Genomic DNA, 17,882 nt, shown 5'->3' on the forward strand with positions numbered 1-17,882 from the left:
TCCACACATCGCAGTACCCGGCACGGGGGGATACTCGCATTCCAAGCTGTACTGCGGGGTACTCACCTTGTAAATCATTTTAAACGAAGAGAATGAAGAACTTGGGGGAGCGGAAAAGGAGCTAAAAGGCAGCAAAATCAGGAGGAGAACCCTGAGAAGCACCAGAGCACCTGCGCACGCCCCGCTCCCGCGGCTCCCGCAGCCCCGGCCCGGCCCCCGCACACCTGGCCGCGCCCCCGCCCCCGCGCTCGGGCCCTGGCCCGGGGGCCGGCTCTCAGCCGTCGCTCATGCCTCTTTTTTTTTCCTTCCCCCCCTTCTTTCCACCTTCTGCTCTATAATTGCCCGCCTCCTCTCGCTCCCCTTTCGCCTTATCAGATGCGGCACAGCGAAGGGACGAGCGGCCAGAGGGGAGGGAAGCGGCTCTCCCGCCGCCGCCTCAGCACCCGCAGCCTCGCGTGAGCACGAGTGGCTGTACCCCACCAGCTCCTCCCCAGCCGGTGCCCGCACAGGTCGGTGTGCGCTCCGCTTCGTCGCCCTCGAGGGCTGGGGCGAGACGGGCGGGCAAGGGCAGGAGCGGCAGCGCTTCCTTCGCACCTGCCCGGCCGTCCCCGCGGGCGCGGAGCTTCGGAGGGAGACTCGGGAGAGGGAGGAAACGATGGAGAAGTGGAAGGTGGCGAGCTTGGGGCAGGGAGGAGGAACCCCTTAGAAACTCCCGTGTAAGCCTTACTTTCGAAAATAATCATGGTTACGAATAACCAGTCACACCTAACCAGGGAGGGACTGGCTGCTGCCTGCGTCTCCCCCGCGGGCTCGTCCTCTTTCCCCGGCGCTTCGAGGCAGATGGCTTCGCCCCGGCTCCTCCTGCCTGGTGCCTGGAGGGTGTTGTTTTAATGGGTGGCTGTCCCAGAAGAAGAGGCAGGCTCCGCCGCGGCGGGTCTCCGCTGCTTCCCGGCGCTGGCCCCTCGCCGCAGCTCCCCGCCGTCTCATGCTTAACTTGGGCGAAACTCGCGTTCAGGCGGGAGCTCCGTGGGTGCTGGTGGCAGGGAGCGCCCCGAGGAGGAGCCGGGGGTGGGGGTCAAGAGCCGATGCCCATCAGGCTGGGCTGGAGCCGCGTTGAGGGGGCTGTGGAGAAGCGAACGAAAGGCGCCCACCAGCTCGCGGCACCGGCCCCTGCGCTGCCTTCCCGCCTGGGGGCGGCGGACGTGGCGGCGGGCCCGGCCGCTCCCTCGAGGCCGCGGGGCGGGTTGCACTCTTCCTTTCGGCCAGCAGGACGTCGACCCGAGAAACCTCTGCCTGTTCCCAGGCAGCGGGAGGGCGCTGGGCCACCCCGCTTTGTAACGAGCCACCGAGATAGGAAAAATAACGCTCAGGCTCACGTTCAGGAGAGCAGCGCTAACCTGCCGGCCGAGGGGATGGGTAGCGGGGCTGTGCCGAGGCGGCTCTGTCGCCTCGCCCGGGTGTGCTTCAGCACCAGGGCGGTATCGAGCACGGGGATGGATATATGTCGCATTTCTCTCGGGCTGGGAAGGCTCCCAGGCAGGTCGTTCCCTCAGCAGAATGTGCCCTCTTGCCAGTTACCGGGCGACTGTGAGCATAGGGGGAGCAGGGCTCACCTCATGGTCAGGTTGGGAGAGTTTGATCTCAGCTGCCAGGGCTGTTCTGACAGCTGTTTTCCCAAATTGTTAATAAAAGTGAAGTACATAAAAAGCAGGAGGAAATCGATGTTTCTTTTTATTCTCAGATGATGTTAGCCCCAAGGTGGCTGCAGACTGGTGGTTGCCTTTCCTAGTGAAGTGAACCTTGATCATTGCAGAGGGAAACTTGTGCTTAGTTTATCCAGCACCAGTTGTACATAAATCTTGTCTTTGTAATGGCTTTTCTCTAAAAGCAACAGTAGAGAGTGTTTCAATGCAGGATTACCTTCCAGTGAGTATCTATAGCTCTTATTTGGATTCGTATCAAATCTAGCAGATGGGGAACTGAGCCATCACTCTGGAGTGTTTTGATGTTTAGGTTATTATGTGGAAGGAAGTCTGCAGATAGTAGTGATTGCATTGAAGAATGAATTGTGTGCTTCCATTGGAAGAGTCTACATATACTTGCTTCATGCTATACTCCTGAGTAAGGGGAGAAGTATTGATACCTAATGTGAGATACACAAGGGGTGGATTTCAGACTACTTTAAGATTAATTCTCTTAGTTTGTCTTATTGCCTGTCACTAGGCAACTATCTGCTGACTGTACTGGCTCTCCTTGAGTGTCTGTTTCTTTGTCTTCATGTAGTAGGAAGCTTGGACTCTTTGCTTGGGTTTCTGGACTCCAACTAGAGGACGTGTCCTAAGAACTGGCTGTAACAATACATGTTTCTGGTTCTCATCTTTGTTATTAGATCTAGCTATTTGCCTCTGTCTTGAAAGGTTTATATTGTAAGAGATGGATTCAAAATATATATATTTAAGTAGTGTGAAATCTGTTGATAATTTGGTTAAAATTTAAGTAATCTCCTGCAGGGATAGAATTGACAATGATTAAGCCCTCTGTAAATTTCTGTATCAAGCATTCATGACTGGGATTTGCAACAGTAGACCTACCAAGTCCTGAGAATAACTATGGCAAATTGTAAATGCTTGGGGAGGAGATGTAGATCTTATTTCCTTATCTGTTTAGTATGGTTGAGATCTTTCAGTCTGTATTTTATCAGGTAGTGATTGTGAGGAAGTCACAAAGCAAGTGGTTCAGAAGACAATGAAAACATGGAAAGCAAATTCAAAGGTGATATGTTAGGAATATCAGAGGAAGTGACACAGCAGATAAATGGGAGGGACCCCCAACACAGAAATACATAAACCAAAATATAATGAAGTAAACCTTCTAATGCAGACTCTGATAGCAAGAAAACTACTTAAATTAAACTAAGAATCTTAGTATTTTATGTGAGAATTAAACTAACAGAGGAGGATAGCAAAAATTATTCTTCCTGTCCCAGAAAATTTACTAAAACTAGTGCAGGGAAGTTGAGTGATCAGTAACATTTGTGAGCACCATGTTATGAACAGGATGTAAAATGGAATGCAAAAACTTCCACTTAAAGATGAAGAAAAACTTCTTTACTGTAAGGGAGCACTGGCACAGGTTGCACAGGAAGGGTGTGGAGTCTCCTTCTCTGAAGGTTTTCAAAACCTGCCTGGATGTGTTGCTGTGTGATCTGATTGGGGTCAACCTGCTTTAGCAGGGGGTTGGACTAGATGATGTCTAGAGGTTCCTTCCAACCATCCATGGTCCCTTCCATGATTCTGTGCTGATGTATCTGGAGAAGTGCTTCTATATATATGTTCAATAACCTGTACTGGAAAGTACTGAAGGCCAAGTTCAGATAATGAATTGTTCTTAATCCAGCTTTTGTGGACAGAGGAATTACGCCTTCTGGAAGTTGTTCTTTGGAACCAATACTGCTTCCTCTAACCCAACTGGCTAGAGTTGGTGCTCCTAGTATTGATGTTCGTAACTGATTGTGTTAGAGTAAATATTTTTGACCATGGCATTATACACAAATAGAATTAGTACTTCCTCAGCTGATACCCTGCATGCCTTCTAGGCTGTATCTGCTAGAGAAGAGGAGGCTGAGAGGAGACACGATCACTCTCTAAAACTACCTGTAAGGGGAGTTGTAGTGAGGGGGGGCAGTGACTTCTCTCCAGTAATGAATGATAGGACGAGTAAATGGATTTCAGTTGTGCCAGGGGAGGTTTAGATTGGACATTAGGAAGAACGTCACCGAGATGGTTATTAAGCATTGGAACAGGCTGCCCAAGGAGGTGGTGGAGTCACCATCTCTAGAGATATTCAAAAGACACATAGATGTGTGCTGAGGGATATTGTTTGGTTTAGTTTATTGATGAGCCTGGAAGTGGTAGGTTAGTGGTTGGACTCGATGTTAAAGGTTATTTCCAACCCTAATGATTCTGTGTGTGTTTACTTTAGTCACTGTGAGTGGCAGGTAGTACAACAGAGCATATAAAGTAAGTTGGATATTCAAGATAGAAAAAGGTAAAATAAAGTGAGTTGTAGAGGACAATGAGAAGAGGACTTGGGTTTCTGCAGAATGAAGTTCTGCTTTTTTTGACAATTTATGTTCAGAATGGGTGAGCTGAACTGATCAATGATTATTTCACTGGGGTTATTGAGTAGACACCTTTGCTATTTTATGGTAGGCTTGCAGGGCAGTCCTCATTCTGTTTAATTGCAGAGTCCCAGAATACAAAATTTAATATCTTGTTCTGGATGCTTTCTGGGTATAAAGGAGACAGTTTTAGTCCTGCTTTGTTACCAAGAGCTTCAGGGTTCTCTGCCTCAGGCATCTTGATACGGTGCTTGCAAGTCTGGATTGTATGGAGATACCCATTTTGCCTTGCTATGCATAGCAATCTCTTATTTCTGGTACTCACATATGCTTAGAAAAGACTATCAGTTTTCTCTTTTCATGGGCTGAGTTTTCAGAACTGCTGAGTGTCCTAAATAGAGTTCTTTGTCCCTTTCAGGTAATATATGCTTTAGCTATAAAACTGCTGTCGGGATACAGTCTTTGATGTCTATGGCATACTCCTTTTTGTTTTTTTTTAATGGAATCCTGATTTTGCTCACACTTCTCATTGAAGTTAATGCCTTATCTCTGCAGGTCTAATAAGTCTTTTTGTTCTATGTGTTTTCAGACCTGCTGATACTGTATGTATTGAGAGGAAAAAGATGCTTTGTCGCTATGAGATGCAGAGCTGTTCCTTCGTGACTTTTTTAGCTGTCACAGCTTTCTTCATCAGTGATGCTCAGGGCCAAGGTAAGTCATAAATAAAAAGATACATTTTTTCACTCTGATGTGCAGAAATAGACTTTCTTATTCCAAATGCAGGCATTTATTTCCTTCTTAGGAGATGTGGATCCTGAAGTGAAGCGGGGGTTTTGCTGCTGATCCCAGGCAGGGAGCAGCATTATGTGTTCTCTTGGAACCTAGTATCTCAAATAGCATAAAGTCTTTTTTCAAATTCCAATGTATCAAAATGAGTTATAAGGAACATCCTTTTTTTCACTCTTACTTACATGAAAGTTCTGATCAGAAATTGCTGTGACTGTCTTTTACTTAATCAAGTATGTTTGAAGGACCAGCTGTGACACTGATCTTATATGGAATATATATATTAATTTATTTACTGTTGCAACAGTAGCTATTGAAACACATCCTACAGCATTGCACAGGACTGTTAAACATTACAGATTAGTACTGCAGCTTTTTAAAAGAAATCTCCTTTGTGGATGTTAAAAGGTACCATTTAGATTGTTAGGCTTAAATGTGTGTTGGATCATACTGACAGTGGTTTGACTTCTAGAGAACACTTATGCTATTGCTTGGGGAAGAAGGGAGGAAAAATGCCAATGAGTTTTTATGATTTCTAAAGACAGATGTTTCTCACAACTTTTTTTTTTTTTAATGTAATCCCTTTTATATGAGACTGCATAGGCACAGCAGGGAGCAGAATTTGCTCCTGGATCTCTTCTAAAGTGTTTTGGATAATGCATTATTCATGAGCATATTCAGAGAGTAGTGGCAACCTGAGGCTTTCCAAGTCCTGGTAAAAGTGAGTAGCAGTACAGTCCAGTCTGCGTGGCACTGGAGTGATGGAAAAGCACACTAACTTGGATGGTTGGGATTCTATGAGTGTTTTACAAGCCTCTCCCAGAACTTAGGGACACATATGAGCAGTAATATTTCATGTGGGCGATGTGAGGTGAATGAAAGATATGTTCCAAGTGTTCAACACATCAGTTCTGCTCAAAAACTAGGTCCAGAATGTTTGTGACTTAATGAGCCAATAAAGCAAAGCATATGGTTATTCCTCTCTCTATGCATTTCATTTCTAATACATATGGTTAAGATTTGCAGAACAGGATTTGGGGCCGAGATCCATCTCCAGGAAGTTTTGCAAGATTCCTTGAGCTTGGAGAGCCACACTCCCAACTCTTACAAAGAAAAACAAAACTCATTTGATTTAATTTGTTATATGTAAGGAAGAAAACTCTCAAACTATTCATGCAATGAAGTGAAGGTCAGAGAGAGGTTTTTGGTTTTTTTTCACAATCACCACATCAGCAGAAGCTAGAGTTGGTGTACTTGATGAATAGAGAACAATACTTCCCTTGTTCTTACCCTCTTTCAGCAAGCATCAGCTGCTGAATGCTGTCAGCAGTGTGATACTAAGCTAAGTGGACTATTGCTTTGGCCCAAAATGACTGTTAAGTTATTGAATGAGATGATATGAAGTCTCTATTCCATGTTCACAGAATAAAAATATCTCTTGCTATATTGGAAGTAATATGATGTTTCTCAAATCCTTTCTTTTCTGGAGGTTGCCACCCCTTGCAGTAAGTTCTTCATGCAGCTGACTGTTTACAGTTTATTACAGCACTAACAGTATGTTTGTCTGTTTTATGAAATTGTACATTCTGCCAAGGTGTAGGAAGAGCTGGTATTAGTTCCAGCTTGTATTTCCATCCCTTGGCAAAGATGCTTAGATGAAGTTGTGTAATGTCACTTCTTGGAAAGGAGGATGTGTTTGGGAGACTGAAGTCAACATGCCTGAAACTACAATTTATTCCTTTGAATGAGGAGTTAACATGTGTTGAACTCCATGGTTTTATCTCATTTATTACCTGAATGCCTTATAAACCACACAGTGCCATTCAGTTTTTACCGAGCAACAATTATCTTTCCATCACTGCTGTTTCGTCCTCGTTCAGCATAACATCACTTAACAACAACAACAAAAATCTGCTTTTGTCTGCATATGTTCTAAATAGTACACAAATAGTGCCGGGCAAGAAAAATACTTTAGAATTTTCCATTTATTCATGAAGTTACTTGCTTTAAGAATTTTCCTTCTGCATTTAGAGATGGAAACTCTTCTTTGTGTAGCTATGATTTCCACGTGGTACCAATGTAATTGCTAAGTAATTGCAGTGCATATGAACTTGTTCAATTCCTATGACAAAAGTAAACTGGAAGCTACAAGGCTTGTTAGTATTTGATCTTAGTATATTGAATTCTTGAGAGAGCTGCACATGTGCAATTTATGGTATATTTTTCCTTTCCATTAAGAGACCAAATAGTTTAAAACACTCTTTCCCTAGTTGTCCACAAGACACTTGTATTTGGAGTGCTAATTTATCCGGTGGAATAAACCAAACCTTGAACTTGCCTGTAGTTTTCTTTTGGGTGACTGCTCTAATGTTGCTGATGGCCATTCACTTTTGCATTCCTGTAAAACCACTTAACAAGCTCTAGCTACTGATTTTTATCAGTTAACTGACTCAGCTTGGATTAATCTTTTTCCCTTTCTGCAAGAAGTGAGATTTTGTTCCACAGACAATAAAGGTCCAAAGAAATAAAGATACCCTCTTCAGGTTGGTGAATGTATAGTAATTCCCATCAATATTTTGTTGTCTGTTCAAGTGTTAGATTTTTAACTTCCTTAGCTATATGTACTTCTCTGTGCCAGAAGGTTAGTCTTTGCACAACTAAAACACAGTTGAGTATCTGTCTGGTGAATAATTCTTGTCTTCCTTATGGTTAATTGCTGCGTGGGAATATCTATTCCTTTGCACTGCCACCTTTTATCCAAGAACTACCCAGTGAAAATTGACTAGTTATGTAAAGACTATTCTGGCACAACTTCTCTTCACGTTGTAACTCTGTAGTAAACAGAAAAAACTTTTGGTGATTGTGTCCTTCTTTGCTTGTAAGATCTGTGATTGTTTTTTTTTTTAGGGGCTTTCAAAATTTATCTATCTTGTTTGGTGATGGCTAATAGCAATTAGGTCCGAATTATGCTTCTTTGTTAGAAGATGTTTTCAGAAACTTAGGTTGAAAGTAAGATGAAATGGAATGATGGGGGAAAGATGGCAGAGAAAACTAGCTCTGAAATTCTAGGGCATGATTTATTTTTTTTGGTCACTCTTTGTTGTTACTTTGCTCTCTGCTCTGCCTCTTAATCCCCATGCAAATTTACCACTTAAACCTGGTAAAATACAGAGCATTTTTATACTTGCATACCATTATTATTGAAAAGTTTATTCACTATTCCTTACACAAAACAAACTATAGAAGTCTGCAAAACCCACAATTCCTTTTAAGTACAATTTGTCCCTCTTGGTTCATTGATCCTGAATTCATTGCACTGTATATATAGCTCAAAGATCGAATGAATCTTGAAAATGAGTTAAGTGCTAATCCATGACTACAGTCTGCTTGGCTTTCAAGACTTTTTGCCATAGTCTTTGTCATTTTATTATAATTATAGCATGCTGAATGTTCTTGCAGAAACCTGCCCAGCAAAACATTTTGCAATATGAGGGCCAGATTTTCAAAGGACTGATTTTATATTTGCAGTGATTACTGCACACTCTCTTACTTGCAACCTCTCTGTCTCTTAAACTTCAGGGTCTGAAGCTGGGGGTCTGTCAAGGTTGTGCTCAGCAACTGAGGAAATGCAGTGTTTGGGTGTAAGCCCAGGACTGCAAATCAGAGCAGTTTAGAGTGTGTGGAATTGATGTGCTACTTGCTGTTTCCATCCCCTTTTCTCTCTTCTTAAGCTTGTTTTCTGAAGTCTTTGAGAGTATGGAGGTGTTATTCATCTGTTCTTGGTGCTTACATGCTCTTTTTTGTTAGATCACTCAAGGTAGAGAACTGCAGGGCCTTCCTTTGCTCCGGCAGAACTCTCCCTTATGGATTGAGAGGCTGGTTGCAAGGGAGTACATCTCTTGTATTAAACCTCCAGCTTTTTACTTCTAAGATCAGTAATATTTTTAATGGTAGATTACATGAAAAAACGGTATCCCAAGTCTAAAAAAGAAACCCCTTACAGCCTGCCTCTTGCCTTTTTCTTCCCCCAAGTTGTTGGAAAAACAAGGATGTAGGAAAAAGTAATCAATTCAGGATGGGTCTTTGGCTGCTGCTAGTGCTAAAGCTGCATTGACTGTATCAGGTCAAATAGAGAGGCCAGAAACTGTTGGCCAGCACATTCTGTCTGTTGACTCAGATGCTCCATATGTTGTAATATACTTGAATCTCAGAAATACTAGGAGAACTGTTGGTTTATTTTATCTAGTGGACCAACTAACTGTGGGCATGAGCATACTTAATCAAGAGCTATGTTGGGCCCTGGGGAAAAGCAGTTGCCACTTTCCCCCTTCAGATAATTCCCCTTATTTTGTAGATTTACCAACTGAAACTTTAAGAATTGTAGTGACAGAGGCAGCAAGGGTTTGGAAAATGAATAAAGTTCAAGTGGCCTGTGGAGATCATGGGAAGAGGGTTGGTAATCTTGGTGGCAGAGTTTGCTAAGCTTTTTTTGCCTTTTCTGCTGCTCAGCCTTTGAATAGTTTCCCTGTCTATCTTTCCCTCCATATCAACTAGCTCTCTGTAGGCAAAACACTATCCAAATATACAAAGATTATCCCTGATTGACAGCCTTAGATCCCACAGGCTACAGACCTAGTAGCTGTGTCTGTTTACTGTGAAGGAGGGATATGGCTCCCTGGAGCAGAGCAGAAATGTGATGTAGAGTGTTGTCCACCATCAGCAGAGCTTGCCTGAGCAGAGAAATGCAAAGCTGTGAAAGATGAGTTAAAGTAGAGAGCCACAACACTATGGTGTTATTGCAATATCAGCAGAGTGGATTTTCTGTTTGTTCCTCTGTGTGTTGCTGCACTGAAATATTCCCTCTTTCTGAATCATTTCATGCTTTTATTTCACCTGCTGATTCTATTTGAAACCTAGGTGATGGCACAATACAAATAGAAGCCAGATGTGCTTGCCTTGCCCCTGTTTAAGTCTCAACTAGCCTGTGCATGCCTGCTAGTCTTGATGAGACCAAAGCAGTGCTTGCATCTGGGCAAATGTGTTTCTTTGCAAACCTGGCCTAAGCAGCAAATTGAGCAGCTAATGTTCCCTCTTCCTTGTGCATGCCTATCTTTCCTCTTGGTTTCTGTGACTTCACGAGACTTTGAAAATTTGGCCCTGAATGAGCTTAAATGTGGGGAAATTGCCACAGTAATTGTGAGGTAAAGGAGACTAGTCAATGAATATTGTCAGTGTAAGCAAGGAGAACAATTTTAATTCACATGTATTAACAAGGAGCATTTTTATCACCAGCTTTGCCTGCTAAACTAGTCTCTTAACATCTAACACTGTCTTTCTGTCTTCTGCTGTTAGGATGTTAGTTTGTTTTGACAAAGAGATAAATAAAAGGTATGTCTGAGGGAAGTAGTGCACTTGGGGATGTTGTTTTACAAACTAATAAACTGATGTATGTGATGTTTTGAATAACTTGCATCCTTTACCATTAAAAGTTTGTGTTGTCTTCCTATCTTTGTTTATTTTTATATTTGCTTAAAATTGATGGTTGCTTTTTATTTGAATCTAAGTTGTTGTTTTCTTTGCCACTTGCAGTGTCCCCACCAACAAGATTAAGATATAATGTAGTCAGTCCTGACAGTGTACAGATATCTTGGAAAGCCCCCAAAGGGCAATTCACTGGATATAAGCTTCTTGTCACTCCAAGTTCAGGTAAAACAAAAGTCTCTATGTTATCTTTTAAGATTAAAGGACTGTTATCATAAGGCTGAAAAGCTTTGTGCTTTTCTGGGGAGCCCTATGGCCTGGCTGTATGGATACTCCAAAAAGTGGGAACCCTTGGGTCATTGTAAAGCTTGAGGTAGTTTTAAGTAATTGCATTTACTGTACTATAAGAAAAGAAAATGAATTATGAATTTTTGTGGTGATTGTTTTTTTTTTCTTTGCCTTTTCTCTTACAGGTGGAAAAACAAATCAATTAATTCTTCAAAACACTGCAACCAAAGCAATTATTCAAGGCCTTATTCCAGATCAAAACTATGCCCTTCAGATCATTGCATTCAGTGAAGACACGGAGAGTAAGCCAGCACAAGGCCAGTTCAGAAGTATGTGTCTTTTTATGCCCTTTGTGGAGAATTTATCAGACATTTTAAATATGTTATGATATTAAAATAAAGTCTAATGCAAAGGGGGCCAATGGATAAACAATTTCTTCTGTGGTGGAAACCTAGTCAGAGACACTGATTTGAACTGATGCATATACAACTGGAGGCATGAACTGATCCAGTCATTCTTACACTCTGTTTCCATTGGTTTGAAGTACCTTTCTTACCCATTCTGTTATGAAATTAGCCAATATCTCATGGAAAAGAATCTTCACTGAGCAGAAACAAGAAGGGAAGTGCTATATTCTGATATTTAAAAGATTTCCTTCCCTTTGTCCAGCTTGTTATTAAAACATTCTTATTGCTGTGCCAATTGGCAACTAGTTGCGAGTTCAACGATACTATGAAAGGCTAAATTCTTCCTGTCTTCAGCTGTCAAATGTGTTTATAAATTATGGTTATGACTTTATCTGACCTAACCATAGTCTTAATGTCTGTGTCATAGTGATATATATGTCTTCGCTGATTTGCCTTGATCTGCATCTTAAACAGTTCAGTTAGAAATGATCAGTGGAGATTTAGTTGATAAAGACAAAAATGTGACAGTCTGGAAGTACAGTTGAAAGCTTACTGAATTTCCTTGACACTGAATATTTTTTACTGTCACTGATAAACTGCCTTTCTCTTAGAACCAGCACAAAATCGAAGATGGTGGCTGCTTGATGTGGTGTATATTAATATCTTTCTAGCTTTTCATCACTGCAGTTGTGTATTTACTACTTGGAGTTCTGTCCCAGTTAGGAAACCCACAAAACCACAGATTACTTTAGCATTGAAGAGCAGCCCACAGAAAGCTGTGTCATCTTCCAGTATATTAGATGCAGCTGCTTTTTTTTAAACTATTTGTCAGGATAAGTAGAGCTGGCAGCCTGACTTAAGAATGTGGGGGTTATGTTCTATTTGGTGTACTCTCTTTACTGCAGATGAAAACGTGTACTTAATGAGGCTGGAGTTTCATTTTACAATATGATGTCTTGCATGAATAAAACCAGATGCAGCGTGTATACCAGCATTTCTTTTGTGCTGTCCTGTATCCTATATTTTTTTTCCCTTCTCTGACCAAGTGGTCACTAATTTTTGAGGTGAAAAAAGGCCAAACACAAAACTTTACTTACAATAACTTACAACTTATTTCCAATGCACTAAACCAGAGGAGATTCTCAAAGAGCAGGGGAGAGTTTATTATTTTTAATATGTGTCTAAGAATATTCCCTACATTTGTTTTTCGTCTGTAAATATGTGAGTAAAACTGATGTCTTCTAACCACATAGAAAGAACAGACTAGAATTTTGACAGCAGTAGTTTTCCCAAATCCAGAAATATCTGTTTGGATGTGACTAACTTGTATGGTTTGAGCATTTTCAGACTTTGGCACTGTTTTTCTGAACACTTGCCGCTCAACAGCGCTAGCATTACAGGAGACCATCAAACAGCTCCTTAGCTTACTCTTAGCCATTTCTCAAATGAATGCTCTTAGAAAGCTCAGCAATGGCATCCTTTTTGACTCCTATTCTCATCGCTTCAAGTTGAAGACTTGTTTAGGTCAGGATTAAACCCACAACTTCTGAGTAAGACCTGGTGTCATCGTGGCTTTATCTGTAAACCAGCCTTAGTAAAAACTGACAGCAAGCTTGTAGACTTGAATTTACTTCTGAATTAGTTTCACAACCGTTTACTACAGGTAGAGATGACATACAGCTACACAGACTGGGTTAGTAATGAGAAGAGTTGAAACTTCAGTTACTTATTTTTCAGCAGTTTTCCTATCTCTGTGCCTGGAGTGCAAGGGCTGTAGGTTCTGCAGAGGGTTATTGCAGTGAGAAGGTAACACTCAGATTTTTGACAATGGCTTGTTGTCTTCCTAAGACCTTAGGATGGTCTTGTGATTATGTTTTGGACTAGAACTTAGAGCACTCCTGGCAATTTCAGATATTGCATACACTATTGTGTAAACTAGTGAAATCCGTTACAGTTCTACTTCTGTTATACAGAATACTTGTATCATCTATTTTATATGGTGTATTTCAAGAGACAATTAACCTCCTCACAATGTTTTTTGAATGATGTAGCCTGGAGTCTATCTTGACTAAGACTTAGTGCCTGCTTGGATGAATGTTGGTCATAATCCTGCTCTACCTAAACTAAAGATTTTAAGTGGAATAGAAATGTATTTTCTGTGAAAAACACCATCTCTTTCACTCTTTTAAGCTATTCCTGGCCATTGTAGAGAGATAGGGTGCTGACACCAGTTAATGTTCTAAGCAAATTTTGAAAGGACTTTTTTTCTAATACTTTAGCAGTGTTTTTGCCAGGATCTTTCAGACTATGAGTAAACGGATATTGACTAATAATGTAATAGCAGGAATCGCTAATCAAACTGGGTTCTTGCTTGGCTGTTGTGAGAGATTTCAAACATAATGAAGGAGGTATCCTGCCCACTTGTGGGATGGGACAGGAAACTGTTGGAGTCTGAGCTTTGGAGCAACTTTTGCTTTCATGGGTGTATTTGGAGCCTTGGATAAAGTTTTGGACATGGGATCTAGACTGATTTCTTTGAAGAGCATAATGTAACAGCTGGCCTCTGTGCTTTTGTGTTGAATGACTTGGAGTGGAGCTCTGCAATGCTGGACTTTCCCCAGCTACCTTTGCCAATATTCCAGATTATATTTCCAGTGCTGGATCTTGTCAGCGTGGGCTTAGGTACTGATGTCACTGTATCTGGACTCTCTTGTGTAAGGAGAGTCACTTTTGAAAACTTCAATGATGATAGAATGGGGAAAGATTCATAAAAGGAATAAACCCAAAGGGATGGAGGGAGAACCCAGTGACAATCACTTGTTACCTGAGTGTATTGCAAGATATTATATGCACTGTCTTTATTTGGAATAAGAAAATTACATGCTTCTAACTACACTGTTTCTAGTTTGATTATTTTTCCCCTCTTCCTTTCCAGTTAAAGATATAGAGAGAAGAAAAGAAACGGGCAAGTCCAAGGTGAAGGATCCAGAAAAAAAAAATGCGAGTAAACCATCTCCAGAAGGTCAGATCATAACACAAATGACTTCTGTAATACTCTGAAGATAATCAGCTTTCTAATTTAACTTGGCCATGGTATAAATTTTCTTTAAGTTGCTACTTAAAATCTGGTTCCCAGCATTAAGTTAAACAGAGGAAAAAAAATCAGTGTTTTCAAGAATATTGGAGAGTTAGTACAATAGAGGTATTGCTGTTAGTTCTGTGGTTTGTTTTACCACTTTTTACTGTAAATGTTAAATACCACCATGAATAGCATAAGAGCAATCTTTGAACCTGCGTTAAAAAGGTTGTGTTGCCCCACTGGGTGCACTGTGAGCAGTGAAAGAATCACATGTGTGTGTGTGTATCTGTTATTTCATATCATCTTGGCTGTGAGACAGACTTGCAGTATTAATTCCCCCTAAGGTCAATTTGATATTATTGTATAATTAGACATATAATAACTTGCTAACTCTGTCCTAATATAGATCATGTATATAAAAACATTTGAAGTGTTTTGAGGCAGGGGGAAAGGAGTTTGTTTTGTCATACTGCAAGGAGCCAATCATCTGGTGAAATGTGAAATTGCTTGTCTTGAGAAACTTGTCTAGTATGGACAGTAAAATCTATTTCAAGCTTAATATGTAACTTTTATTTCCTGTTATTATAAAATTCAAATAGTGTTTTGTTTATGAAGTAACCACAACAGTAATTACTCTCTTCAGTTGTTATTTGATGTACAGAATGAGCACAGACAAGAATAGCTTGATTTGCTCTCCCTCTGAATAAATGGGAAAGTTTCAAGGCTCCACTTCTCCCATTCCTTTTAGCTCTGTCTCGTACTAATTCAAGTCTCAAAGACCTTACCAAAAGCTCTTTGAAACCTATGGACGTTTTTCTCACTTCATTGGATTTTTCTTATTGCCACACGTACTTGTGTCATGTTGTATTTATTAACACTATACAAGTTCATTTCCATGCAGCATTTTTCAAGCCAAAACACCCTTGAATTCAACACATTGGGTGCATCAGGGAAAAAGTTGACTAGTATTTACAACACTTAAAGAAACAAGCTATACCTTCTAGTGCATGATGGGGTAGTGGATAGGTGATCTATCTTTCATGTCTAGAGGAAGACAGAGTTGGAAGAAATGAGAGAACTAAAGAAGGAAAGTGTGATTTGTTTTCTTAATGAAGGACAAGTGATAAAAGCTGAAGGAGGAAAAACTGAGCCTGTAATAGGAAAATGTTGATTAAATGCAGACAGAGGAAAACGTCTGCCAGACTGTGGGAGAGAATTTATGCTTTTTCATGGAGTAAGGGCAAAAATACAGTTGGCAAGAGGATGTTGGATCTGCAGTCTCTCCCTTTTTACAGTTCTTGTTTACTTGTGAAATCTTTAGTTCAATCACTTTCCTCCTCCCAGCACAACTTTTTATTAATTTAAACTTCTTCAGTTGTTTTGGGGCAGTTTGTATCGGAGCAAAACACACTTCCATCCAGAACTTGGGAGAAACTGTTGCCTCACACTTGCTGTAGCAGGTTTTACTAGGAAACTGGGGTATATATTTGAAAGAAAGGCAAAACTAACAGACTTCTCAATCAGCAAAACTGACCAAACATTATGCCAATTTTTATGAGTTCTTGATTTTGTTTAGCTCTATTCCCAACCCAGCTATATTTTAATGTAGAGTAATAGACTTTTTTCCTACTGTCTTAACTATTGCATATTTCTTCCCTTTGCACAGTATAATGGTTATTCAAAGTGATGGAGATTCCAACTGAATGACTTCAGTGGGAGTAGGGTGAGAGTCCAAGCAAAAAATGTTCTGCAGAAATAGCAGCATCAGCAAAAAATTTGTAACTGGGATGGAAATTAATTCAGAACTGACACACATAGAGTGATCGTATCAAAGCCATCCTGATTTAATATATTAGAGACCATTCCACCTCAAATTCCAATTGCCTGAAAAAAAAAATCAAGAGAAGTCAGTGAAAAAAGTGGATTAAAGAAATAAGATCAAAATTTTATGGCTGATCTGTACAGAATGACTTGATCCTCTGCAGATGTTTGACAGGAAATCTTTTGAGTATGACCAAATTAATTCATGCCAGCAGTTAATTGATTTTGTAACTATTTAGTATATGACTAAATTTGATGGTTTTAATAGCAAACCTGATTGATTTTGTGGCAGTGTTATATCCTTGATCAACTGGGTAAGACCCTGGGAGCTAAAAGTACGAAAGAGATCATTATGTAGTATAATATCTCATCTGAGAACAAGAGCAGTCTTTGCCTGCCAAACAAACCGAAACTGACCATTATCCAGACTGGCATTGTCAGTGGTTGTCTTGACTGAAAGAATAGCAAATGCTTATTTCAGCATTTCTGCAAGTACTACAGTCAAGTTTTGAGGTAAGGAGGTGTATTCCACACACATCTTCCCCCTTTGTTACAGAAGAACGTTTATTAGAATTAGAACGTCTTTGCAAGTCTTAGAGAAGCAAAAGTCATCAGTCGTTGTCCTGTGTGTGGAGAATTATCTGGAAAATTCTCCAGTTTCAGTATTAAGACAGATTTGTCATTTAGCCAGTCAAAATCTGAAGTCAATGTTTTGAGACAAACCTGGCAAAGCACAACAATACACTTGTCAGTGTGAATGTAACAGCATGTGGGCTCTGTCAATAATGCCAGGTCCAGTGTGTGCATTTTGATAGCTCATGTATCTTGCTGATTCTCTTGAAAGGCACAAAAGGCATCATAGAAATCACCATCATCATAAAAGTTTGTTCTTTATGAATACTTAACTAATATACTTTCTTCAAGGTCACATAATAAACCTTATAAATTTCAGGTTCAGTGGGACAAAGATTGTGCCATAACCCTTCTATTCATAGAAACCAGCTCTTCATCAAGAAGTACAAGATGGATATCTGTATTAATGATTCCTATTTTAATATACGATTTGGAGGACTGATTCTGCATTGCTGTCTGCTGTTTATTAGCCTGAGACTTTAGGTAGTGCTGGGAGGTGTGGATGTCTTTTAAACTCCCAAATCTACCTTTCTCTTCTGTCCTTAAATTAGACTGGGTTTTTCTCTGTCTTTATGGAACTCTTGTCAGTGACTTGTGTGACTTGCTATTAATTTTTCCAGCAGCTTCAGTAACCTAGATTAAAATTTTCCATCTGTTATGTCCTGCCCATTCAAGCAGTTTGAGAAGATTTATTCCTTTCTTTCCTGCTCTAAGTACAATGCTCTTATCTCAAACAAACCTCCAGTGTATATCCGGTAATGTCAATGTGCCAAATTAATTCAGGTTTAACGTCTAGCACTCATCCATCAAATATTCACTTTATGCTTGATTTCCAGAAACCTTCTCTAGTTCTTCTGCACATCCACTTTCAAGTCCTCTTACTATGTTTTTCAGAACCTGTCAGCTGTGCTGATTTATCACTGCTGTGCACGCCCATATTAATAATGTCAGAAGCCTTTTCTCTTCCTCTCTGAGATAAAGCTCACAGACTCGGCTTCTTTCAGCACGCACTGATATTTGAGTACTTGTACCCTGGCACTGCTCCAACTCCCTCATATAAAAAGCTCCTTTCTGTACAGTGACAGGGGTTAATACATTCTCTGCCTTCTCAGATGTTTTACAGTTTCTCGGAGAGCTTCTAAGAGTGATTCTCTAATTAAATCCCCTTGGGGAAAGGAGAGTCACTCTGTTTGTAGTATGTCTTATGGCAAATATGTGACTATATCCTTTCTCTGCAGAATATTTCTCTGTGTGTCTAAAATGTTTT

At 40.6% G+C, this 17,882-nt stretch overlaps 1 protein-coding gene across 1 annotated transcript in view; it reads left to right on the forward strand.

The window, feature by feature from the left end:
- Positions 1 to 434: 434 nt before the first annotated feature.
- The window catches only part of COL14A1 (collagen type XIV alpha 1 chain), a 122,425-nt gene continuing 104,977 nt past the window's right edge, over positions 435 to 17,882 (forward strand). Inside the window, exons 1-5 of the mRNA XM_061995897.1 lie at positions 435 to 509; positions 4,710 to 4,831; positions 10,496 to 10,612; positions 10,861 to 11,004; positions 14,018 to 14,104. Coding sequence (XP_061851881.1) covers positions 4,744 to 4,831; positions 10,496 to 10,612; positions 10,861 to 11,004; positions 14,018 to 14,104 — 436 coding nt within the window. The 5' untranslated portion in view covers positions 435 to 509; positions 4,710 to 4,743. The remainder of the gene's footprint in view (positions 510 to 4,709; positions 4,832 to 10,495; positions 10,613 to 10,860; positions 11,005 to 14,017; positions 14,105 to 17,882) is intronic.

Source organism: Colius striatus, chromosome 4 (assembly GCF_028858725.1).
Source record: "Colius striatus isolate bColStr4 chromosome 4, bColStr4.1.hap1, whole genome shotgun sequence".
NCBI classification, from domain to species: Eukaryota; Metazoa; Chordata; class Aves; order Coliiformes; family Coliidae; genus Colius; species Colius striatus.